This window comes from Mucor velutinosus, assembly GCF_035048745.1.
Source record: "Mucor velutinosus strain NIH1002 chromosome Unknown tig00001544, whole genome shotgun sequence".
Classification (NCBI taxonomy): domain Eukaryota; kingdom Fungi; phylum Mucoromycota; class Mucoromycetes; order Mucorales; family Mucoraceae; genus Mucor; species Mucor velutinosus.
Window position 1 is genome coordinate 2,123,523 of NW_027041908.1, and position 26,589 is coordinate 2,150,111.

General features: G+C 40.4%; 7 protein-coding genes across 7 annotated transcripts; 4 read left to right on the plus strand and 3 right to left on the minus strand.

Moving 5' to 3' along the window:
• Positions 1-4,716: 4,716 nt before the first annotated feature.
• On the plus strand, positions 4,717-5,151 carry ATC70_005983 (uncharacterized protein; the record flags this gene model as incomplete). The annotated part of the gene is made up of 1 exon (XM_064825265.1): positions 4,717-5,151. The coding sequence occupies one exon, from the start codon at positions 4,717-4,719 to the stop codon at positions 5,149-5,151; it is 435 nt and encodes a 144-aa protein (XP_064680642.1).
• An 18-nt stretch (positions 5,152-5,169) lies between these two features.
• Positions 5,170-6,354, plus strand: ATC70_005984 (uncharacterized protein; the record flags this gene model as incomplete). Its single annotated transcript, XM_064825266.1, has 1 exon — positions 5,170-6,354. One exon carries the CDS (start codon positions 5,170-5,172, stop codon positions 6,352-6,354), a length of 1,185 nt encoding a protein of 394 aa, XP_064680643.1.
• Positions 6,355-8,822: 2,468 nt separating this feature from the next.
• Positions 8,823-9,890, plus strand: ATC70_005985 (uncharacterized protein; the record flags this gene model as incomplete). Its single annotated transcript, XM_064825267.1, has 5 exons — positions 8,823-8,985; positions 9,053-9,228; positions 9,276-9,474; positions 9,531-9,773; positions 9,838-9,890. 5 exons carry the CDS (start codon positions 8,823-8,825, stop codon positions 9,888-9,890), a joined length of 834 nt encoding a protein of 277 aa, XP_064680644.1.
• Positions 9,891-10,990: 1,100 nt separating this feature from the next.
• ATC70_005986 (uncharacterized protein) lies at positions 10,991-12,481 on the plus strand (the record flags this gene model as incomplete). The annotated part of the gene is made up of 2 exons (XM_064825268.1): positions 10,991-11,105; positions 11,160-12,481. 2 exons carry the CDS (start codon positions 10,991-10,993, stop codon positions 12,479-12,481), a joined length of 1,437 nt encoding a protein of 478 aa, XP_064680645.1.
• Positions 12,482-12,728: 247 nt separating this feature from the next.
• Positions 12,729-13,535, minus strand: naa20 (N-alpha-acetyltransferase 20; the record flags this gene model as incomplete). The annotated part of the gene is made up of 3 exons (XM_064825269.1): positions 12,729-13,107; positions 13,166-13,361; positions 13,427-13,535. 3 exons carry the CDS (start codon positions 13,533-13,535, stop codon positions 12,729-12,731), a joined length of 684 nt encoding a protein of 227 aa, XP_064680646.1.
• Positions 13,536-13,879: 344 nt separating this feature from the next.
• On the minus strand, positions 13,880-20,730 carry ATC70_005988 (uncharacterized protein; the record flags this gene model as incomplete). The annotated part of the gene is made up of 4 exons (XM_064825270.1): positions 13,880-18,400; positions 18,458-20,201; positions 20,281-20,629; positions 20,694-20,730. The coding sequence occupies 4 exons, from the start codon at positions 20,728-20,730 to the stop codon at positions 13,880-13,882; spliced, it is 6,651 nt and encodes a 2,216-aa protein (XP_064680647.1).
• A 2,301-nt stretch (positions 20,731-23,031) lies between these two features.
• ATC70_005989 (uncharacterized protein) lies at positions 23,032-24,635 on the minus strand (the record flags this gene model as incomplete). The annotated part of the gene is made up of 2 exons (XM_064825271.1): positions 23,032-23,478; positions 23,538-24,635. 2 exons carry the CDS (start codon positions 24,633-24,635, stop codon positions 23,032-23,034), a joined length of 1,545 nt encoding a protein of 514 aa, XP_064680648.1.
• Positions 24,636-26,589: the final 1,954 nt, after the last annotated feature.

Consider the following 26,589-nt stretch of genomic DNA (forward strand, 5'->3'; position numbering starts at 1 on the left):
AAAATTGTAATATAGCAAACAAAAAATCATAGACACTGTTTTAAAATTGTGAATAAAATCATATAATGACTATTATGAAGAGGATCATCGTTTGAGAGTGTGGCTAAATGCATTTTGGAAAATCTCGGTACCTGGTGACGGATTTTTGGATGCATTCATGCGCAGCCACCAGGCGACCCTGGGCTAGATACTTGGCACTAGCGATGTGTACATTTGCGTGCTGAAGATGCTTGAAAACTCCAATAGTGCCCTTGATCTTATTTTCTATGATGCAGCTGCATATTTATTACGCTCAATAGAGATCTATTTCTGTGGTCCTGAATACAGTAACAAGCCCACAAAGACAGCTGCACCATATCGGGTTGGCTGTATCTTTTTTTTTAGAGGTTATTATGCGCCAGGAGGGGTTATAATCATGCATGCTGCACGTTAAAATTCCATTCTTGATTACACCTTTGAATCGTATAAAAGGACGGATGGATTTCTTACTAAAGATGAAACACATTTCTGAAAACCTCAACATGTAAGTCAACATATTCGTCTGGCTTGTACTTGTGGAACTTCTTTGGCAGGCGTTCATTAGTACATTAGAGGGGAACATGCTGAAGGCGACTGTAATTGAAAACAAAAGGACAAAGGAGCTGTAGCTGGTGTAGTTGTTATACTGGATAACGCACTCTGTTCACCAAAAATTTCGAAAAACATCTATAACACAAAGGCCAAGATCATCCATCATAGCGCGAATACTTGCAAGTAATAAAGCAGCGTTTGCAACCAAAATCTACATCCATCTTAATTTTCTCAACGCAATCAGATTATATTTGAGGCACTCTTGTAAAGCTGATGTCAAAAAGGCTCTTGAAACAAAACAGATACTACTTTATTGATAAGAAGCTTACGCAATACCAAAAGCGTTTTAAAAGAGGCGTAAGCACTGCCAATTTTAGCAACGAGCGTTGATAGCAGCTGCGTTTCAGCAGGAGAAAAAGCAATCAAGCCAAAACCCAAGCAGCAGAGCCATTGCTAACCTTAGCATAGCGGTCCTTGATAACATAAGGAACAATATTGCTGCTTATTAGAGTAACGAAATATAGACGACAATTAGATCTGAACATATTTATTGTTATGTTATTCCAAGATTGAATGAGGATTAAAACTAGTGTAAATTTCTAAGATATTTATAGTTATTTGACAGTGTGCCACAGCAATAGAACCTTGGTCTTGAATGCGGGATAATTGTACAAGCTTTGAATCAGCTAACTAGGATGTGCTGCTTGGGAGCTCATATAACACTAGTAAGGAATAAACAACAATGAGGATCCAGAATAGGATACTCTTCATAGAAGATTTGACGAAAGAATATTTGCCAGAACTGAAACTCGCTTTCAGGGATGAAAGTTCATAGGCTACCACACTTTAGGAACCAGGATATAGATTAACCGTTTGATGGCACCACTCATGTTTTTCCTTTGTACTGTTTGAATAAAGAGCTCTCAATCTATTACGCATCTCTGCTCTTTCTCAAATCTTCTCCTGTATTATACGTTGTATAATACATTTGCTTCTCAGAGATAATCTATATCCTCAACATATGCTATTATTGTCAGAGCTCTAGCATTGATAATATTGCAAAACCTGATTTTGGATGGCTCAAACATCAAAACTGGAAATACTTTTGTACATCCAGATTCGTCGATATGAAGTAAAAGATAGCAAACCATGATGAAAAACTTGAAACATATATGTTAGAAACCAATGCTATACATGGCATGCTTGGTGGAGCATTTGGTACTGCTGTAGTATATTTATATAGTTTTTTCTATATAATAGATTTAAGAAATATTCGTCACATAAAATTGTTTAATGGATGATAAATCCAATGATTGCACCTTCTTATATTACTTTTAAACAAAAGAGGACTTAGATTGTATCCATTTGGTAACTTTTTTTATCAAAAAAGAATATAGTGTTAAATAACAGATCAATAGGAAATCAACTAGTTGTAGACCTTCGCTGTTTGAACCCTCTAGCCAATCAGATTGCTTGAAAACTCCGCTGACCTAAAAAAAATTTGCGAGGGTTTCCCCTTGTTTTGATGTGAGGCAAAATTTTAAGCTCCGCTATATATAGCAATATAGCTGTTACTATCATCAAATTTCCCTCAGGCGCTAGAGCATGCCTTACTTGCACCACCTAGCTTTAAATTCAGGCATTGAGACCCTCAATCATCACTAAAGTAAGTAGCGATAACCAAGTGGAGGCAGCCTATCTACCTCCTAGCCTCGGATAAGTTCTTGTTGAGCTTCAGTGATAGGCACATCCACCACAACGTAAAAAAGTATGCTTCAAAGAAACATAAAAATAATAAAAGAAAGAAGAAAAGAACATACTACTATAGGAATATTGTAACATGTAGGCAAAAAAAAAGGGACACTCACACAAAGTGGGCCAAAGAAAAGCATATCACAAATATAACATCAAAGATGTTCAAAACAGCTCGTTGTTGTTGCAACAGAATTGCATACATGAGCAAAGTGCATGGTAATAGTTGAATGTAAAGTAACGCAAACACGCACAACTGCAAAAGCAATGGTGGTATAAGTTTGCACTACAACATAATGACTAATGTTGTCTCATGTGAAGCCACAGAGACAATGCAACCAGCAAAAGAAGAAGAAAGCGCAACAAAGTAAATATCATGAATGCATTATCATGAGAAAGGAAGCAATAATATAAACGTTCAAAGAAGTTTTATATCATCGCAACCAAAAGAAAAAAGATACTTACCACTTACCACAGCCACAGATAGACCAGAAGAGTATAGGCAATCACCGGAGACAGACTAGAGAACGAGCATGCACCAAAGACAGTAGACCAGGAAAGACCAAATTCGCAACAGCAGCAGCAACACCAGCACCATCGAAATACCAGAGAACAAACGACACCAAAGACCAGACAAAAACCAAGAGGCAGACAACAGAGACAGCAGAGACAACAGAAAAGGAATAGCAGCAGCACCCACGCCAAACAGGCAAAAAAATTATCGAAACATAATAAAGAGATTCGATTAGTACCGGTTTTATGTCTTATATTGCTCGTTATCGAATGGTACCTACTATATTCCACTTCAAAGAGGCAGTATCGAGTACTTTTAACAATACAAAATTGTGTTATCAAAAGTTAGAGTGTTACTATCAATCAAACGGTTTCCAAAACCACCATGGTTTGATGCTGAACGCGTTTTGCAAAAAGGGAAAAAAAAACGGGGGAATGGAAAAATGAGAGGGCGTCCTATCCGACGTCACAGCTAGTAGAGTTGACCACAACTCTCCGCCGCGGCAGCGGCGGTTGCGGTACTCAAATTTGGATTTATGCAGTGGTCAGTTTTATCACTAAACTTGACTTGATCTGACATCTTTTAAACGTTTTTGCAGAATTTGACTATAGAAACTATCATTGTTGTACCCAACTTTCTAATGCATTTATAGAGAGCTAAACAAGGCGCATTCAGTAGTGTTAGTTACATTCTGCTTACAGACTAAAAGTAATGAGCAATTTTCAAAAATATGAAAACAGGTTTTTTGTGAATATATCGAAATCTAGCATATGCAAGTCTCAAAAAAAGAGCCTCCAGTGTTGCATTCCATCTTTACGATCAATTTAATCTTATATGTATCATAAGAAAAGTCTTCATTTTTGGGGCGAAAAACGCGATCGTTTGATTTTCAAGAATTTTCCCTTACTAGTACACATCAAAAAATGAGGATTTTCATGAATTTGTAATAACCCAAAAAAAAGTTGAGATAAAGCATCAGAAAGTAAAGGGTGGATAAGGAAAGACGCCTGGACCTATTCCGAGCTTCCACGACGCTTTGTAGCATGAGTTATTCGTGCTTCAAAATGACTAAATTTGGGCAGAATTTGTCCTAAAAATAAGACGTAGTAGGTTGTGTTGCCTTGGAAGTAAACAGATTACAGCTCTGTCTAATGTCTTTGATGTTATGCATTTGAAGAACTCAACACCTAAGCGATCGACGCTTGTATTGATGAATTCGTAATAATAAGTCGATGATAATAATCAGTTGTCAACTCTATCTAAAACGAAAAGCAAAGAACTTCTTTATTACAGGGCATCCAACTAGCTTAAATATGATAGATCCCTGGTCAATAACTACTACGTTGAGATGGTATATAAATAGCTGGCCACTGGGGCCTTATTATGGATTGTTGGTATAGCTTGTTGAGAGGCCACCTAAATCGATATTATGTTTCATGTAGTGTAGGTGGATCTCGATATCTTGACATTGGGGAGATTGAATGTATTGTAGATCCTGAGGCACCTGTGCACACACAATTGACTGGACTTGTAAACATACATGTGATGTGATACGATAAACATCATCTATGCTGCTACACTGTAAAAGGTGGCTTGAGGAGAAAGCGAATGTAGCCTAAGATGCATGTTATATCAAATGTTATAGCAAGGTCTCACACTAAAGGTTTTAGGCTATTCTTAGGCCCTTTGGTTAAATCATGCTAATCATGATTTACAAATCAATTGTTGGGTAGATAGTAAACCTACTTGTATTATAGTTCATCATCATGCTGTAAACCCTAGCATAATGAAAAAGTATATAAATGCATCCCTGGGATGCATTCTCAATAAAAGTGTAATTCTTTGGCAGATTCAATTTTACATTATATTTTGGCATAACAATGCATGCTTGTATGCAACATTTGTATCGTCTCCAGCAGCATATGGCCAATTATGCCGCCGTATCCAATGCCAACTTCAATGACGATAAATCGGAAGCCTTTTCTCTGTCTGGTCGTCGGTCGCCGGCATGGGTGCGTGCCTTTGAAGAAATCAATGTTCACACCTACCACCGCCAGGTTTCCATTACGGCTTTTCGGTATTTGGGCCTGTACTTTGCCTACAACCATGTGCAACGGGCTCAAATGGAGAAAATGCTCCTCAACACTGTCAAAACTCAATGTGCCATCTACAACCAACGCCAATTATCCATCAGGGGTCGCGTTACTGTTGTCAACAGCCTTATTCTGTCCAAGGTGTGGTACGGCCTGAGCATGCTCTGGCCGACCAAAATGTTCTTGGTGAATATCAAATCGTGTGTCTATCAGCTTGTCTAAAAGAGGAAGTGGCCGTTAATGCGCAAGGATCTCATCTTCCTGCCCAAATATAGGGATGGTCTTGCCGTTTTCGACTCTTCTCTACTACAACAGCTCATCATACAAAAACGCTGGCTCAATTACCTTGTTGAACCGCAGAAGTATCCGTCCTTCCTGCTGCCCTTCCTGCTCTCACATTTGTCCTTGCTCCCCGCGTCTTCAGACTTCCCCTACATGGCCTTTTTGGATGCTGATTGCCGCAAATCCCCTCTGCTACATAAGGATCTCTTCATCTGGCATTCCATCTTTGCCTTGTATGATTACTTTGAGCTTAATGACCTTCAAAAAGTTGGTGTCTTCCCACTCCAGACCATCATGCTGCTGCCGCTGCACAAACTCCTCACTGGGCTTAGCGATGATCACTGGCTCAGGCGTCACCCCAAGTTTCCCGCCAACAAGTTTTTGTTTTTCGATACTTATCAACAAAGGCTGCGTCTTCGTGTCGCGTCTGAATATCTCGCCTACCAGCATCTCTGTGCCTCCCTGTACCAAGAAATCTTAGTGTTCAAAACAGTTCATCTGGTTCCTGGTGTATGGCCTCACATCCTGCAGCCCCCCTCCCAATCCAGCTTGGACTGGGCTAGCCTTGATTTCTTTGGTACTTTGGGCATCACAGATAAGTGGAAGCTGTATCATCCCGTCACATATCGCCAACAGCAACAACAGTTGGTCCCATCAGAGCATCGGTTCAGTAATATCATGGTCAAAACATTGTGGTCCTCTCCTGCCCACCCTACTGCCAGAACGGTTCTCTATCAGGCACTGTCGCGATGCATCCCGCATAAAACCAACCTGTGCACTATTGGCTCGGTGGAAAACTCAATCTGTCCCTTTTGTGCCCAAGGCATTGATACATTGAGGCATTTTGTCGTTGACTGTCCCGTCAAATGGCAATTATGGCAATCCATCCTGTCTCAGTACTTCTCCAACTTTCCTCTGACCTCTGAAATCATTTATGGCACAGTGCGTTATCTGCATCTTCCTCGCTTCATCAAGGATCGCTCCAAGCATATCACCGTCATTTCTACCATTTTCTGGCAAATGTGGAATCTGTACTGGCTTCACGGTAGCCAAAATCCATCACTCCTCTCATCTGCCTCAATTGAGCGCTTTCCCTCCAGGACAGTTTGTCGTATTGACAAACTGCTCCCGACCAACACATAATCATATATTAGATAGTCATTTCGTTGTTCGAGGTCCACCACTCCGCGATGTGTCCCTCAAAAAATAATGTTTGAATAAAATAAAATATTATCTACAAAAAAAAAAAAAAAAAAAAAAAAAAAAAAAGCTTCCTAATACATTCTTCAAGTACTTTTAAGGCCCTTCCAATGGTGTTAACTGTAATAAGTGTTTTGACTGAAATTATTGAGCAATTTAATAAAAATTGAAATAAGGTTTTTAGCGAAAATAGTCAGATTTTGCATATGAAAGCCTCATAAAAGTGGTTTCAGAAGTTGCTTCGGATCGAGAGAAACATTTTGGTTTGATATCATAACATAATAAATGTTCAGTACTTTTGCACTTTACAATCCTAATATGGAACCTGAGTTTCAAGGCATCTATCTGTCCTGGCTCATATGAGAATAATGATTTTACAATCAATCAACAAAAACCACTGTTATTTCTACCCTATTTCCTCTGCTCAATGCTGTCAATGTTTTATTTGAGCGACGTCTCAGAGCCTCAGAGATTTCATTACTTACTGCAGACATTTTATGCAACCCATGCATTGTCAATGTCCAGACTAACGTTATTAAATATAGAATGCAATAAAATATCATTATGAACGATATAGAAGGCAATAAAATATCATTATAAACGATAGTGCTATGACCTTCCACCTACTTTCTATACGCTTCGAGGGCATTTACTACTGTATTGCCTTATGAAAAGGGCATGAGTTTTCCAGCTGGCCCTACCAGCCAAAATTAATTCAAACCCAGAATCATAGTCTGTTCCAGATTGGACATATTTTGATAATTTTGGACTCGATCGAGCTATTTTTGCAGATTCGACTAAGTGAAGTATGATAATCACCCCATGCTTCCTTAAGCTTTCCTGGAGTACTTTTCAAGGCGCTTCCAATGGTACTAAGTAAAATAGATGTTTTGAAATCACTTATTGAATGATTTGTAAAAATATGAAAAGAGATTTATGGCCAAAATGTCGAAATTTTACATATCAAAGTCCCACAAAGATAATTTCAGAGGTTGCTTTGGATTGATAGAAACATTTTGATTCAAGATATACTATAGTAAAAGTCTTCATTATCAAGATGAAAAATGCGATCGTTTGATTTTCGATGAAAACCATGAGGGAGTACCTCATGCTTTTTGGCCAATTTTTGGTCTATTTTTTTGGCCCTTAAAAAGTTGAGCAAAGGAGTCAGAAAGTTACTACTACACAAGTACAATTGTTTGGCGTCATTCCGGTGGCTCAAAAGGATCTGCAAGGTAAGATACGAAGGCTAGAAAGCCGTAAAGTTTGGTTATCTTTTGCTTTGTAGCTTTTATTTGCACGGCATGAATCACATCTGTGGTAGCTGTAACTTACTGGAAGGGTAGTTCTGCAGCCTGTGCAATTTCTAACTTGAATAGAAGGCATATTGATTTTGCTAAAGGTAATTCATGCAAATTTTGATGCGTCATATTGTTAGTAATAAGCCTATTAATAATGGAAATGAAAAACCGAATTTGCTTCTTGAATACTATGGTTTTGCACCTTCGCTTCGCTACGGCAAAACCCTCATTAAGATGAATATTATCAAATGTTGGGTTATATACTTAGTTGCCATAGCTTTTCACCTTTAATTCGCTACGGTAAAACCGCCTCATAGGCCAATGTTACCAAATGTTGAATTAAAAGTGTTATGCTCTTGATGGATAGGCTTAGCACCTCCTCCAAACCCCTCCCCAATACCGACTTGGCCGGTGGTTTATTCACCTTATAGGGTACTCAATTCTTTAAACTTTGAAAGGATATATCTGTCTACTTTTTTTTCATAGTTTTCCAGCATATATATTTTAGATGATGTACAATGCTTAAATATGCTACATGGAAGTAACTTGGTCTGTGCGGTGTCTGCAACTCGATCAATGGGATGACGTATAATTCCCTTTGTGATTGTGCGAGTCTGCATTAGCCACACCACAAATCTGCATTATTTTTATGCTCTTTTTTTCTTTCTTGCTTTTTTGATTTCTCGTCTTCTTTCTTGTTTTGTCAGCTAACATGTCTTCATTTGAGATGCTCGGAGTATTCACTCCAAGTCAGAAAGCCCTAGTTAGAGGATGGTGGAAGAAGGTAACAGCAGCGCATCCTTCAGCACGGAATTTTAAGGAAATGAAAGTTCCCATCGTTGGTGAGTATGTAGAACAAACCAACCTCAAAGCAGTTCGCTCATTCATTGATGCTTGATTGGGACAACAGAGAAAGGTGTTTTTGGTATTTTGCTAGTGGAATCCATTAAATATGCTCATTCGAGCATATCATACATTGATGATGTTACAGAAACACAGTGTTTTGGGGTGATACCAACTATAATCGCAAAGTGTGGATCGTTTTTAAAAGAGGAAGCCATGACAACAGAAGGCATATTTCGAATATCTGGTAGCTCAAGAAGGACTGGAATGCTGCAATCAATATTCGATACGCCAGATTTGTATGGATCACAGCTGGACTGGCGTGGATACACAGTGCATGATGCAGCAAATGTCATGAAGCGATTTCTCAATTTCTTGCCAGAGCCAGTCGTTACATTGGAATACTATCGAAAATTCAAAGACACGACTCGTAAATATCGTCATGATCGTGGACATACGTTTGGTTATAACTTATATATGTGCGTTGATTACTGTAGTTGCAGAATACCCAAATTTAGATCAAAAAATTCAAGCGATTCAAGGAGTCATTGAATGTCTTCCTATAGCTCACCAATATCTCTTACTGTATCTACTCGACTTGCTTGGCATGTTTGTCACTGCGCAAGAATACACTCGAATGGATACTGCATGTTTGGCTTCTGTATTTGCGCCTGTAAGTACAAAGACAAAGGACTATATTTAGCATTTAACATCCTGTAGGGCATTTTATCTCACCCTGACGATCAATTAAACCCTGCTGGTTATTTTGAGTCTCAACGAGTGCTGTCATTTTTAATAGAAAATCAAGAAAGGTTCTCTATGCCGAGATCAAATACTATCACGACAACACTAGATCAGAGCAACGTTAATAATGTCATACCACGATCCAGTAATCAGGTAGCAGCTGTACCACAAAAAAGTAATAATTAATTTTGTGCTATACACTTGCAGCTCATCGACTCATTGGATTTCTAGCTTTCAATACAGCAAAGAAAGAGGAACGTCCAAAGCTCACAGAGCAACGTGAATCTACTATTTATTCCCTAGTCGCAGGTTCTTATTCAGGGTCAGGTATTGAATCTATTCTAGACGCAGATCTGGAATTACCAGAACCCACAGTGACCTTACGGAGAAGCAAAACCGCACCCAGCCGACGAGACAAGTATGGCTCACATGAACCACAGCAGATTGTGCATGTAAATCGTACGTCAAGCCAAGGTAATGCAAATGATCGTTGGATGATGGGTCTGGAATGATATAACAGGATGACGTGTTTTTATAGGTAGTAGAAGAGGAGGCTTTCTGAGAGCAACACCAATTGGGTCACCCATTTAAGAGAAGATCTGAATATTTTTGTACATACGAATAGTAGCCAAATGCTAGCTCCATTGGACGGACACAGCCAAGTAAATAATGGCTTAATTTGGTAAATTCAAGCTTTTACCAGCTATTCCCAAATTTTACTTGATTTTCACACACGCACAACAACATTACAGGAAAATCATGAATGATTCATATTAATAAAGAAGCCGTTTTCTGTAAAGTATATTTTTCCATTAAAGGACATTTCTCAGAAATGCGAGATACATGTCAAACTGAAAATGTAACAATGTATCAAGATGCATAGTTGACCAGATTGAGAGGGCTCTTGATTGATGCCTTTCACTTGTAAAGCACTCCGCTTTGCACGCCTTGTGATTGGAAACAATCATCTAATTACATAGTGGGGTAACGAAATGCCGAAGAATCGCAGTAGGTTCCCCACACGAGACCCTCTTCCCCGCTCTGTCGTTCTCCAACTAATTTTATTAAGGTTTCCTCCCTGTTTAAATTATGGTAACGCAATGATAGTGGTAAGAAGCTGTATGGAATATCTTGTAAATGCATCATATATGAAGCAAATGTAGTTGCAGCTTACTGGTTATTTCCAAGATCGAGTATGTTGCAAGCAAATTTGTCTCTAGAAAAGAGTTTGATTTATAAATTGATTTTTGATTAGTCAGATATTGCGATTATAAGGACATCTGGGAGAAATAAGGAAAATCACTTGGAGTTACACTAATGGCTTATTTACAGCACAATATTCCCACTTTTAGATGCGCACAAATTCATATAAATAGGTCAACCTTCAGATGTCATTCAATCAACTTTACTACCTTATTAAATAATCATTATCAAATGGGTTCTGGAGGATCTCTTTACTTGTATTTCATCTGTGGTTTTGCAGCAATTGGTGGTTTCTGTTTTGGCTATGATAGTGGAATTATCAGCGGTAAGCTTTCTTTTCGATTCAAACCAACGAATATTCAACAGATAGTTGGTGGATGTTCAAAGAAGCTGCATTGGCATCTTTGAAAATGACGAATATCATTGAAAATTCAATGAAAATCCTCGAAATTTAGATTGCTAATTTGATTTAAACAGGTGTCTTGACCATGCCCACATTTATTGCCAAGATGACTGGCGGCAACACTTATCTTACTGCTCTTCAACAATCTGTCATTACAGGTTTGTTGTTGGCTGGTTGTTTCGTTGGTTCTCTCTTTGCTGGTAAGTATCTGCAGATCACATATTGCGAGCATAAAGTTTAAACAAGCATATTAGGTCAACTCTGTGAAAGAGCTTCTCGTAAATTTACCATCATTATCGCTTCTGGCGTCTTCTGTATCGGCGCCGCTGTTCAAACAGGTTCCACTGGCTATAGCATGATTCTTGGTGGTCGTTTCGTAGCTGGTCTGGGAATTGGCTCACTTTCCATGGCTGTCCCTTTGTACTTATCCGAACTCGCCCCTAAGGAGATCCGTGGTCGCCTTATTTCTCTTCAACAGCTCACCATTACCATTGGTCTCATGATTGCCTTCTGGGTCAATGTTGGTACTGAGAGTTTGACTACTGATGCTGCCTGGAGAATTCCTCTTGGTATTCAAATGGCTCCTGCTGTTGTCCTCTTCATTGGAACCATGTTTCTTCCTTTCTCTCCTCGTTGGTTGATCAAGAGAGGTCGCAATGCTGAAGCTTTGGCTGTGCTTGCCAAACTTCACTCTGCTGGTGATGAAACCGCTCCTCATGTTGTTACTGAATATGAAGAAATCATTGCTCAAGTTGAACACGAACGTGCCGTCTCTGTCGATAGCTATCTCGAGCTCTTCAAGGGCACTATGCTTAGAAGACTCGTTTTGGGTATCCTCATTCAAGTTTTCCAACAATTCACCGGTATCAACTCTATCATGTACTATGCTCCTACTATTTTCCAACAAGCTGGTGTTCCCGGTCGTTCTGCTTCCTTGATTGCTTCTGGTGTCAATGGTGTGCTTAATGTCTTTGCCACTGTTCCTGCCATTCTCTTCCTTGATCGCCTTGGTCGTCGTTTCGTTTTAATCTCTGGCGCTGCCGCTATGGGTACTGCCATGTTGCTCTGTGGTATTGTTATGGCCGCTTGTGGTCGTGTTTACAACGATCCTTCTACTGGTCAAAATAACGTTGACTTGTCTGGCAACACCTCTGCCTCTTATTTCTGTATTGTCATGGTTTACCTCTTTGTTGCTGGTTTCGCCTATTCTTGGGGTCCTTGTGGTTGGGTCTACCCCGCTGAAATCTACCCTCTCTCTATCCGTGCCAAGGGTACTTCTATCACCACTGCTGCTAACTGGCTCATGAACTTCATTATCTCCCTCTTTGTCCCTGTCATGCTTACTACCATCACCTGGGGTACTTACATCTTCTTTGGTTGTTGTTGTTTCGTCATGGCTACCTGCGTCTTCCTCTTCTATCCCGAAACCAAGGGTCGCTCTCTCGAAGAAATGGATATTGTCTTTTCTGGTAGTATCCTTGCTTTTAGAAATGTCAAGCAGGCCGACCTCGAGTACAAGGCTAGACAATCCGATAAGACAGAATCCTACGACGGTTTCACTGAAGAAAAGGCCTAAATCAGACATCTGTAATACTGAATGGGCTCTAATGTAAATGTTGACGGTTTCGCTGGCTGGTTTCTTCGAAGCACATTTACTTTCTTTTTACATAATCATCACTCATTCGATCAACTTATTAATACAATATACACTTCTTTTTTTTTCTGTAAATTCCCTTTTCTCTAATTTATTAAGCACAAACTAACTATAATTAAATAATCATAACCACATTTTGTGGACCAAAAAGTGCTGAGAACCGCAATGATTACTGTACTAGCTCAGTGAAGGGATCATTCGATGCCACCTTCAATTCTTCTCTGCCTGGTAGCGGAAGGATGATCTGATGAGCATGCAGCATCATTCGAAATGTGTCAGTGTATCTATCTTCATAGTTGAAATCGCCTACTATAGGGTGTCCAATGTATTTTAAATGTAGCCTCAATTGGTGTCTTCTTCCAGAAATTGGTGATAAACTCACTTTGGTGATAGGTAGCGTCTTTTCCATGCCGGTTTTCTCTTCCTTGTACGTGTAGTAACCTCGCTGTATAACTCGTATCTTTGTTTGAGCAGGCTTTCCTGTTGGTGTAATAGCCATCCTAAATTCGTGATTGGGGTCATCATCGATAGGTTGGTCTACAAAATATCTGGAATGGGTTATCAACTTGATCTCTCTTTCTGCGGCGACTTTAGTGGCATGCTTACTCGTTCTCCTTGACATGGCCATTGACAAGGGCTAAATATGTTTTCTTAACCATACGATCTCTAAACAGCTTACTTGCTGCTGCTGCTGCTTTTTTATTCAGTGCCAATACAAACACACCTGAAGTAGCATAGTCAAGCTGATGAACATTGCGAAATTTGCTGATGTCAGGAAATTGCTCCTTCAATAAGCTTTCAACTTTTTTTTTCATTTTCGCCATTGTTGTTAATAACATTATCCGTAGTTGAACACAATGTAATTACCTGATGGAACACTTGAGTTAGCATAGTTTTGAATCCTGCAATCATACGGTTTATCAATGATAAACCAGTCGTCATCACGATAAATGACTTTTATTGTTAAATCTTTCATAGTAAATGACCAGTTCAAACAAGTTTCTTCCTAAGCGATGAAAGATTTAGCATCGGAGTCAACATCTGGCCTAGCTCCTGGCAGCTACAATACTCTGACAACAACAGCTTCAAATCTAGTACAATTATGAGCTTTCAGAAAATGTACTTTATGGATGTCTGATTGAAAATTAAATGATCAAATTTATTAAGAGAATAGAAGTTTTTTTTACATGATGATTGTTGTGCGTATATTATAAATATTATATGAAGTGGGATTTGTTGGTTTTGTATGTGTACATAAGATAGAAGTATAGATATCAGTGGGAGAGATGACATTTATACAAATCATAGATCACAAAGAATTTAGAAACGGGAGTTGAGCTTGCGCAAGATCTCAGCACGTTGCTCTTCGCTCAAGTTTTCAATCAATTGACTGAAACCTTCAACGACAGCTTCTTGATCGGCATTACCGAGAGATACGATCTGTTCCTTGGTAGCATTGCTCTTCAACTTGCTGATACGTTGATCAATGACACTAGCACGCTTTTCAAACCATTCAGAGACAAGCTCATCAGCATCTTCAAAGTTGGCAGTTTCGTTATCGTTATTAAACCATTGCTTAACGAGTTCAAGCATTTGTTCGCGAGACATGGGAGCAGAGCTAGTGGCAGCAACAATCTTGCGGAAAGTGTACTCTTCACAGAGACGACGACGAACACGCCAGTAGAAGTAGTGGCGAGCACGACGCCAGTCAAGAGCCTTGCGAATGACACCCTTAGCCTTCATACGACCGGCACGATCATGGAGATCAGCAAATTGAATAGAGATTTGTTGGTATACAGGCAACAGTTCTTGTTCGCGAGCTTCGATTTGCACCTTGAGGGCAGCCTTCTCTTCATCAGATTTACCTTCTTCGGCCAATTGTTTCTTCAAGGAAGCATAAGTAGCATCAAGACGTTCCATAGTAGCCAACAAGGCAGGCTTACGGTACTTGATTTCGACGATACCCTCAGGCTCAAGGACGCCACCACGAGCATTGTTATCAGCGTACATTTCCATCATATCCTTGTTGATGGTAGGGTCAACAACGACCCAAGCACCACCACGAAGTTCACCATTGGGAATAATGTAGACAAAGACAGGTTGTTTGTAGTTGCTGAGAGCATCCACGATTTGAGCACCATACTTGAGGACTTCGTTGTACATGTCACGTTGACCACCAGAGAAACCACGCCAGTTGGCAAAGATCATCAAGGGCAATTGCTCACCCTTGTTAAAGTCATTGATAGCTTGGGCAGTCTTGTAAGCAGAGTTGGGGAACCAAACACCACCAGCCTCCATGAAGACTTGCTCAGTGGAATCGGAATTGGCAGGATCAGCAGGGACAATGTTCTCAACAGTACGGGTCTCAACAGAGACAACACCCATAGGAATACCACCTAAACGAGCACGACCCACAACAACAGTACGAGCCCAACCACTCAAAGTCTCAATGAAGGAGTCTTGATCAAAGAAACCGCTCAACCACTTGCCGTTTTCACTCTTACCAGCCAAGAAGAAGCGAGGATCTGAGGGACCCTTGGGAGGAGTGTACTCAATATCACGGTCAATGGGATCAGCACCCAAGCGCATAGAGACAGGAGCATTGCGGACATCAGGTACGAATGAGAGCCATTGGACAATCTTGGCAATACCTTCCAAATCATTCTCGGCAGTCAAGTGAGAGACACCATTCTTGTACATGATTTGAGTACCACCCAATTGCAAGTTGGAGGTATAGACTTCACGACCAAGGACCTTGTTCAAGGCAGGAGCACCAGTCAAGATGATGGGTTGGCCTTCGTTTTGGACAGTTCTTTGACCGAGACGAACAAGGTAAGCACCAATACCAACAGAACGGCAGGTGACGAGAGTGATGGTAAAGATATCATCGTAGGCACGAGAAGTGGCACCAGCAATGAGACCAGAGCCCTTCAAGTTCTCCACACCAAGACCATCAGTGTGGCCGATCACATCGGTGATACGGAGACGAGTTTCACCTTCATCTTGAATCTCTTCGACGAGGACACTCTTGGCATCACCTTGTTGAACGAGGGCATCATACTCGGCAGGAGTCAAGTAGAGATAGTTGAAGCCAGCAGTGGGGTTGGAAGAGTCCTTCCAGGCAGCTCTGAATTGACTGATGAGCTCTTCAGCAAGACCAATACGAGCACCAGAGTTGGCAGACAAGTAGATACGAGGGATACCGAGAGCACGAGCAAGCTCAGATGCCTTGTAGAAGACTTGATCTTCAGCAACACCGAAAGAACCAATCTTGAAGGTAATGTCGTTGGCAATAGCAATGATACGACGACCACTGGGATACTCGGGTGTGCGGATTGTCATGATCCAGGCAACCATACCAACAGTGTTGGTGCCAGGAGCACGGTCAATCTCTTGCAGGACATCATCTTCATCAAGGACCAGCTCCTTGGCCTCCACCAAATGGCTAGGCTGCTTCAGGAGAGGGTTACGCTTGATGGCTTGAGTCCATTGGTTTTGGACAGATTGACGGAAGAGTTCAGGGAAATCATAGACATAAGTAGTACCCATCAAGTGGGCCTTGTAACGACGAGGTTGGAGCCATTCCTTGGTAGGGTAAGGAGTAGACAAGGGTTGCATGTGCATGGCACCAGGAATCTTGTTGACAGACTTGAGAATCCATCCGCTCTTTTCAGTCTTGACTTCTTGGTAGACCTCGACCTTCAGGATGAAGCCAGAGACGTTGTCAACAGTGAAACGCATGGGGATGATGGGGGCATCAGGCTTCTTGGATTGCACGTTAAAGCGGATCTCGGCACCAGTGACACGGAGCTTCCAAAGACGCTTACCATGACGATCAACAAAGTCCTTCAAGGCGTGTTCAACATCGTCAGCCTCAATAGCAAAGGTGGGGATGAAGTTGATGAACAAGTGGTTACAGTCAGAGTTCTTGTACTCGTGGCTGACAATCTCGAGGGTGTCAAGAATATCAGTCAAAAGACGATCACTCTCAGAAATCAAGTAGTCAGCAGTGCGCATAGAGCTCTTGACACGGCCAGGACGAACCAAGGCACGAATGAAGAAACGGCAGTCAGAGGGGTTCTCCTTGGCAACAGCATAGTAGACGTGCATTTGTCTGTTCTCAATGAAGCAGGGCTTGATGTCAAAGTTGGAGAGACGAGCCAACTCAAGTTGATAAGCCATAGCAGGTTCAATGTGACGGATGGTCTCGTCTTCTTGGTAGTTTTCACGCTCACGGAAAGTGTAGTAATCGGGCCATTGGTTATCACGACAGACAACAACGGAAAGACGACGGAGATGAGCTTGACGGAAGGCATCGGCATTGGCAGTGATCATCTCACAGATCTTGGTTCTGAAAGCAGTATCGTCCATATCCTCATCAGCGCGAACAGCAATGTTGAGAATGTTCTCCATGCGTTCTTCCTTGGGAGCAGTGTTGCGTTGCAACATGGGAGGGAGAGGCTCTTCTTCGAATGCAGTCAAGATGCGAGGAAGTTCAGCTTGGAGATCAGCCAAAGAATTGCATGCAGTCATGGCACCAGTACGAATAGGCTCTTCTTCAGTCTTGTTGAGCAAGAAGGTGAGATCAGAGTAAGAGGCAATACGCTTGTTGGAGTCAATACCATTAGCAGCAGTCTGGAGCAAGAACTTCCAGGCAACAACATAAGGCTTGTGCTCGAGGTTGTAGGCGACATCCAAGATCTTGTAAGCATGGTATGAACGACGACAGTAGACTTCAATGGCAGCCAAAGCAATATAAGGATCAGCGTGGTAAAAGAAGTGGGGCAAAACATCAAAGACGTTGAACTTGGTGTCAATGAGATCCTTGAAGGCATCGTAGCTGGGAGTGCGGTATTCCGAGCCACCACCATAAACAGACTCAGTGACAGAGTTCTTGAGAATTTGGTACATTTGAGCTTGACGTTCTTCGTAAGAAGGTAATTGACAGAGAATCAAAAGCTCACGAGCCTTAAGAGTGACCTTTTGAGTAGCACGGCTTTCGATTTCAGACAAACGCTTCAAGATGGGAGTGAAGTACTTGTCAAGAGCACTGCCAGTCGAGACAGGGTTGATGAGGTCGAGCAACATGAGAATCACATTGTTCTTGATGTTAACCTTGGCGTGAGACAAAGTAACAGCCAACACCTTATCCAAATCGTCTTTGTGTTGATCTCTGAGTGACAGGATGACTTCCTCTTCACGTTGTTGGTTGAACAAAATCTCGACATCGTAGTAGGCTTCCATCAATTCGACATAGTTGCTGTAGGCGTGTTCGGTGAGACCGTTTCTGTAGCGGGCAAAGATACTGCTCAAGGGAGCAACAGAGTTCTTGTAAGCAGTAGCTTCAGATTGAAGGGTAATGTGTTCACGAGCAAAGTCTTCGACCAGCTTTTCGAACTGGGCAGCAGGGAACTCTTGGTTAGCAGCCTTGGATTCGTCAGCCAACTTGTGAATAGAGGCTTCCAAGCGTTGAGGAATTCTACCAGCCAAAGCAGACAGAACAGAGTTCAATTCAGAGTAAGGCAAGTCAGGGTTGTTCAAGATATCAGCAAAGTCCTTGACGACAGTTTGGACAAGAGCTTGGTTATCGTAACCTTGGAGAATGTGTTGCAAGGTGAGCTTGGTAGCGTTAAAACGTTGCACAGGCTTGTCACCAGTGATGTGAGGAGCACCAAAAGCTGGGACAGTGCCGTTGAAAGGAAGAGCGTGCTTAACACGGCTAGGATCATCAAGAGACAAGATACCAATGATATCACCGGCTTCAAGAGTAGCGCCAGCTTGCTTGATGAATTGAACATGACCATCTTCAGTGGCGATCAAGGGCATGTACATTTTCATGACCTAAGATATATATTTAATAACTTTATCCTCTTTTCTATCTTATTATACTATACATACCTCAATTTCAGCATAAGCATCACCAGCATTCAAATGATCGCCATTCTCGACAAGCAAGTTGACAAGCTTACCAGGAGAAGGACTTCTCAATTGGGTGGGATCACTCTCCTTTTCCAAAAGGCAGGTCTTACCATCTACCATCATACGAGTAGCTTGAACTTCATCGCGAGAGTAAGTAGTATGGGATTTACCGTCAATAGAGATCAAGAGACCACCATCAGACAAATCACGGATACCGACTTGAGTCTTGGTACCGTTCAGATACAAGGTGTAGATACCAGGAGCAGATTGAGTGACAGTAAAGTTGTAACGCACTTCTTCATAGATAAAGTCAACAGTGAAGACAGTCTTGAGAGAACCCTTGCTAGGAACTTGACCCTTTTCAAGCGATTGTTTGTATTGTTGGAAACAATCCAAAGAAGCCATATGAGCCTTGGTGACAGCACCACAGAAGACAGCCAACATGGTATCAGGGCGTTCAGCGGTCAACTTCTTGGAAATCAACATATCCAACCAACCAGTGTTGATGGTGTTCTCTTCGAAATCTGGCGTTTCGAGTAAACGAATAATGTACTCAACGGTGCTACGGAAATCAGCACGGATAGAGAGCTCCTTGAGAGCAATGACCATGTTCTTGCGAGCTTGTTGACGGTTCTCACCATAAGCAAAGATGTGACCAAATTGAGAATCAGCATACTCGTGCAAACCACCAGCAGAGACAACAGAGAAATAACCCCAAACATTCGTGCTAGATCTAAAGTTGAGTTCTTGCATGATACCAGAGGAGGGCTTGAAACCGGCGTCAGGATTCTCAGCAGTGATACGACAAGCAATAACGTGGCCCTTGGGGGTGGGGCGACGATGACTGGTAAGAGAGGTGGGGTGTTCAAAACCGAAATCAATTTCAGATGCACTGTTAGGTTGGACACCATAAAGGACACGAATATCACGAATACGATGAAGAGGGATACCCATAGCAATTTGAAGTTGAGCAGCGGGCAAATTGACACCAGAAACCATTTCAGTGGTAGGATGCTCGACTTGCAATCTAGGATTCAATTCCAAAAAGTAGAATTGATCATCATGATGACTGTAGAGGTATTCGACGGTACCAGCAGACACGTAACCCACCAATTTACCGAGTCTGACGGCAGCCTTCTCCATTTGTTCAAAGACATCAGGCTTAGCAATGGTGACGGGAGCCTCTTCAATGATCTTTTGATGACGACGTTGAACTGAACAATCACGACCAAACAAACTGATAGCATTACCATACTGATCAGCCAATAATTGAACTTCCAAGTGACGAGCGTTACCAGCCAGCTTCATGATAAAGATGGGAGAACCAGGGATTTCACCTTGGACTTGGGCAAACAATTGGGCAAAGTTGGATCCGTCCTTGACCATACGAATACCTTTACCTCCACCACCTTCAGAAGCCTTGATCATGACAGGAAAACCAATCTTCTCAGCAGCCTTAAGACCTTGCTCGGCAGTCTTGACACAAGCTTCATTGTAGGCATTGTCAGGGACAATAACGTGGCCTGCAGCGTCAAACTCTGTCTCGGTAATGCCATCACCACTCCAACCCATTGTTGGGACTTGAGCACTCTGTGCAACGATCGTAGATGAAATTTTGTCACCTAATGATCTCATAGCAGAAGCAGGAGGGCCAATAAACAAGCATTTGTGCTTGGACTTGGCAAGCATTTCAGGCAAACGAGGATTCTCAGAAGCATGACCCCTTGATAATATGAAAAGTGTCAGAATCACTATGCACCAAAATCCGACCCCATCTCTTTGAACAAGAGAAAAAAACTTACCAACCAGCCCAAACAGCATGTACAGCAGTTCTTTCAGCAACATCAACAATCAACTCAACATTGGCATAGTTGTTGTTGTTGGATCCACCGGGAACCTCGACAAAGTTATCGGCCATACGGATGTATTCAGCATTGGCCTTCAAATCTTCGGGTGTTGCCATGACAGTGAATTCGATAGCTCTCTCATTACCGAATGTTTCGTAAGCCCACTTTCTTACGGAGCGGATCTCCTTCATTGCAGCCATACCATTGTTGGCAATCAAAACTTTGGAAATAACTGTGTGACCCTCATGTGCTTGGACAAAGTCTTTGACGGGACCCTGAGGAGCAGATTCAAGCGAATTACCACCTACATGTTGTACATTTTAATTTCCAGGAAATCATAAACCCAACAAAGCCGTTTATCAACTTACCCAAAAAGTGGCCAGGTAAGCTTTTATGTTCAACCATTGTATGTCTGTTGTATACGTATTCTTCTTTCTTTTTGTCGTAAAACGTAGATGTTGTTTAAAACGCGGCACAAATCAAATGTCTGATTCTTTCTTCTCTTTTTGTATACAAATTAATTCACAAACACACAACTGAAATTGATGTTATAATATAATAATATTTTTTACTGTCTCCCACAGATGAAAAATAATAATTATAATACAAGTTGTAAAAAGAAGAAAAGAGATGTTGTTAATGGGAAGGGGGGATGAAGGATTTGAATGAAATTTTAACATACTCCGAGTACAGCCTTTTTTCTTCCCCACCTTTCCCGGATTTGCTTGAAGGGCAAATCTCTACAGATTACTGGGTTTGAAGCAAGTGCCAATCAATGCATTCAGATGGCCCTGAACACCCCAACAGCTGAAGCCGTTTGTAATTTTAGGCTTTTTTTTTCAATGTTGTTGATTTCGAGCCACTCTCTCCATCCTGGTAGGGTTATCGATTTTGGGGACGAAAAAAAAAAAAACTGTTGGATTTGGGGTTTATTATATCATTCATGTTGAGCTCTGTACCCCGCAATAAACAACTCTTGTACAAGATAGAGAATAAAATACGAGCTTTCGACATTTGAATGCAGATTTGACGTGGTCAAATGTTGATGGCTTGGGTGTAAGTTTTTTTTTTTTGCTAGTTATTGCGAAAATGGGCTTATTGTTTCATATCAAAAAATTAATGAGCGGTATTTCGTTTTCTCGGCTAATCCATATCCTTTCTATTATATTTGTCAATGGATGGGGGAGCGTTGAAGCATTTTGCTTGGATAAGAGCACCATCGTGACCTTGATTTCTCCCCCAACCCGTTTGGATGTGGCTCTTCTATCGCCCCTGAGTTTTCTCTCTCGATCACAATTGTCGATCCGAAACATTTTATATCTATCAAGGTACAGATGTTTTAATGCAACAGATGTATGAAAGTTGCTAATCTTAATCACGTTGCAGATTATGAAGATGACAAACAAACTGTGAGAAATTTGAGAGATTCTGAATTGTATAATACTACAAACTTAATTGCGCGCGATCATTGAGTTGATAGAATATATTTTTAGCTGCAATCTGTACGTCATTTGGTTGAAAAGTTTAGGAAGAATTTGCCATTTACATCAAGACATGCCATTGTTCAGTAAGGCTACAGCTTGATGCTATTTCGATTTGGCTTGGTTACCATGACGATTCTGTTTCTGATCTGTTCCTGGTTGCTAGGCAATCCGTTGCTAAGCAATCTGTTGCTAGGCAATCTGTTGCTAGGCAATCTGTTGCTAGGCAATTAATGCTATTGATGATTTACTGTTTTCTGTCCAACCTATATAAGGGGAACTTAATTTACTTTCTCCGTATTTTTAGAACGAGATTAAACTATGTATCTTGAATGAGATGTCAGCCAAGACTTTGTGTTGTACTTTATAATTTTATCAATGCAAATCTTCCTTAATGCACCGGTATGGTATCATGCAAGTAAATGAGAAGAAGCAACCCGTTTCAGTGTGAAAATCATTCTCCTCGCCACTAGATGTGATGCATCCATCAATGCCCCTTCATTTTGCTTACCAGAATACAGGTTTTAAGGTTTGCTTTCCGATTAATTAATTGTATCTTGCTTGTGTAAATTAGATTTTTATTGAAATTTGATTGCAACAACGGTGATGATCCAGCGCACAACGCACCCACATCATCTCTCTCTCTCTGTTTCATTTGGTATATATGTGTTTTAATATATGGCCTTTAAATTTCATGGACGAATATTCTCTACGCTTCTTTTTGAATTCCTAATTCACATTAGCTGGTAATTTAATCTAATAAAACCTGCATTGCTTGATTTATATGAACCAACACTCTTTTTACATGTCTATCAAGGTATATGTTGTGTTTGCCTAGTAAGAAATAAATGAATTCGACATGTTATTTCATGTTTCACCACGTGCAATTTGCATTTTGCTGAAGATGATTTTTCATCGAGTGCGACATTAAACCAACAACTTTTTTACTTGTTTGTTTGTTGTGTTGATGGATCAAGTAACTAATAAACATTTTTTTGTAATAAATGAAATTATCAATAGTTTTATTGACAAATTTCTGGTTAAAATAATATAAAAGGGCGATCGAAAAAGATGCTCAAAAGAAAGAGGAATATTTAATATGTACAGAGTATCATAGAATATATAATAGGATAGATAGTAGTGATAGATAATAGGGAGATAGAACAAAGAGCGTATAAATAGTAATTAGTTGAAAAGTAGAATAGCAAAAAGGGAACATTTATGTCTAATATCCAGGTGGCATGAATTCAGCCGCATGATGGTATGGATGAGAACGGTTCATCCAATGTGCTGATGGAGGTGGAGGTGGTGGATGTGGTGGATGTGACATTAATGAAGGATGAGGAGGTGGAGCATGTTGCATATAAGGTGGCATAGAAGGATTATATTCGTGGTGCATCATTTGATGATGTCTTGTTGATGACGAAGGTGCTGATGAGGAAAGCATAGGCATGGAATGGCTCAAGATGCTGTTATCTACGTGTTGCATTGAAGCGTTGATATTGTCTTGGTGATGTTGTTGCGGTTGCTCTTCATCTTCAAAGCCTTGTTGTTCATTGTCTTCTAACGATTGGGTTGTAGATCTTGAGTTTGTACGCTGCTTGTTGTCTCTCTTTTGCTTTCTCCACATTTTGCGAAGTTCTTTGAATTCTGATGGCTGTCTTTTTGGGCCCTAATATCGAGTAAGAATATTAACCTACTTGTTGTGATGATAAAAAGTATTTAACTTACATGTCTTTGCATAGAGACGTGAGCGTTTAAATGATTTAAAGTACCATAAGACTTTGTGCAATCTTGGAAATTACATTGATACAATCTTTCAACTTCATGAAACTTCCTTCTGGGTCTTTTCTTTTGGTTGAGACCAGGAAGAGGTACAAAGGAGAATACTTTTTGGCTATTATTTGTAATACCACCATTGATAACATGTTGATGGTGGTTTGGGTCAGCAATAAGGACACCGTCGATCACTGACGTAGGAGGAGATGGTAAATGATATAGTTGACCATGATATCTACCAGCAGAGGGATACATACCGTGATGATGAGATGGAGGCGGATGAGGTGGATATGCGGATAAGTCAGTTGAGGGCACTATAGCATTAGGTGCTGCTGGATGGTGTCCGTAATGAGAACTGATATTGTGCGTTGGCATCATGTAATATCCATTTGAAGGTTGGTTTGATGGCGGTTGGTTGAAATTTCTTCGAGACATGTCAGCAGAACTGGTAGCAGAAGAGGGATACATGCTTGCTCTTTGATAATCAATAGATTTTCGGTAAGAAACATGATGGGGATGTGATATTACTGGTGCCGATGTAGAATAGTGATGTGGTTGAACAAAATTGGCACCGTTTTGTTGCTTATTAGATGGACTAAAGTATCCCATCTCTTCGTTGTTTGCAGTGCTGTTCATCAGTTCACTGTTCTTGGCATGATCAGCAACAGTAGGAGCAACAGTGGCATTGCTACTGCTATTGTTACCAGTGTTGGTAGGCAATAAATGCGATAAAGGAGGTAATGAATTACTTGGCCCCAATCCAGCAGCGGCAGCGGCAGCGGCAGCAGCAGCAGCAGCATTTACGGAAGAGACCGAATGCATGTCATTGGGATGATTGTTTTGCAAACTAGTGGGATTCATATAAAGCGATTGCTGCACAGGGGTTGCATTTGAAGCCGGATTATAGTAGTTGGATGAATGTCTTGGATCATAATAATTTAAATTTGTTGATGATGGCACTTGAGGGGCAGTTGCTATTGTAGGGGTGACATTATTATTTGCAGTAGTGGTTGTAGTATTAGATGAGGTAGTAGGTGTGGGCGCATTCATTGTATATATATATAAGTGTGGGGAGTGAGTGAAAGAAAGAGAAAGAGAGAATTTTGAAATGTAGATATAATTTAATTTAAAGAAAGACAGAATTCACAAAAAAGCAGGAAAAAAAAAGAGTCATTTATGTGCCAATGTAGTGTTTGTAGGATGTAACTCTAGGTGATTGTGTGTGTAAAATAAGAAAACATTGCTTGTTGTATTACAAGTATCGCAATCACCGAGTTAAAGAAAAAAGTGGAGTTGAAATTACCTTGATTTAGCCCTTAAAAGGTTTGGAATTGATCTTGTCACATTACACCTAATAAAGTCGTTGATCCAATAAGGTGACATGGCGATTCATTATCTTTGGCGCTTTTTATTTTGATTTTCTTTTTCGTAGATCTCTTTTCTTTCACTAGATGTAAACTTTAATTTTAGTGCGACATGTATATGGTCGTTTTTTAATAAATGCTGCCAATCCCCAATCTTTGTATCTCATTTGCCAGAATTTTAGTAGCTTTTTTTGCGGTAGATCTTGAAGCTATTCCTGTTTGTCCTATGCTTTGAGTTAGACTGGTTAAATGTGATTTGTTCATGAACAGTATTTCTTGTTTCCATTTTTAGTATTTGAAATAGAGGTTAAAATTTATCATTTTAGTACCAATCTGAAAAAATTTTGGTAGTCTAAATTTTTTTTTGTAAAAAAAAAAAAATCACCGTCATCAAATGATATCAAATGAGGTATATTTAGTTGATCTACATGTATAAGATAACCCGAGCATGTCATATGCGTATACATTTGTAAGTCGAGTAACACCGGAGCAAATGAGGAGGAAGAATTAGACTTCAAGATGACGTCTATGAGTTGTACGAAATGATTAACTTTGTCAAACAGCATTTTGCAAATGCCTTTCCATGAACGTTTACCCATACCAATTGTAGCAAATTGCTATTTTATATAGAAAGGATGTGACAGTACAATTAATTATCTACATGCGGAAAAATAGGTAACATTGGACGTATCGACACCATTGCAGATTAGTTTTTCACTATCACCTTTTTGGTTCAACATTGGCACGCTCTAAAATTGCAATAAGGTTGCGTAGATACATGTACTCAGAAGTTGATATTTTCCGAGGGCGTTATGTTTGGTTAAACTTTTCCTTTTGCACATGAATCCAATGCCTCTTGTATTACATAACTTCCAGCTGGATATGGCTGGCTGGTTCTGTCAATATTTTGAAATTCAACCTCGATCGCCTTATATTATTCAAATCCATATTTTACTTTGCAACATGTTTCTTTCCATTAATGTTATACAAAATTTTGCTTTTGCAATTGTTTATTGCTTGAATGAAAAGCATGAATCTTGAAAGGTTTGAAGAAGATATCTGTGATCTACCCCTGAATCTGAGATTTAAGACTGATCCCCTGAAAATTGGTTTGTTGCAAGAAACTCCGAAATCAATGGATGTACCTATGGCAGTGTCATCGTATGCCATGTTGGCCATTAGAGATGCTACTTGATACAGTTAAGCTATTGGTTGTAGAGTATTTGTAAATGTAACATGGCTGTATGCCTTATTCAAATCAATTGGGTTATACCCTTAATGAGATTAGTCTACTGAAAGATTTGGGAGTATAAAGAAATGTCGTTACATCCTTGAGCCGCTAAGAGCTTTTACGGCTTGATCAACAAACTCAAATATCATATGTTTTCTATTTACTAGTCCATGAATCTCTTGCATAGACCAGACCTGGGTGTTTGTCGAAAAATAGGGTCTGCAGAAAGAGGTACACTTGTGCCGTTTACCCATCTCAGCTTGCAAATAAAACAGCATGTATAATTGTCCTTTTCATTTGATTCATTAAGTATGCCAACATTTGTTTTGATACCATTGAATAAGTGATTTATAGATAATTTTACTACCTTTGCATTCAATTTGGCAAAATAAAATGGTAATATATGAAT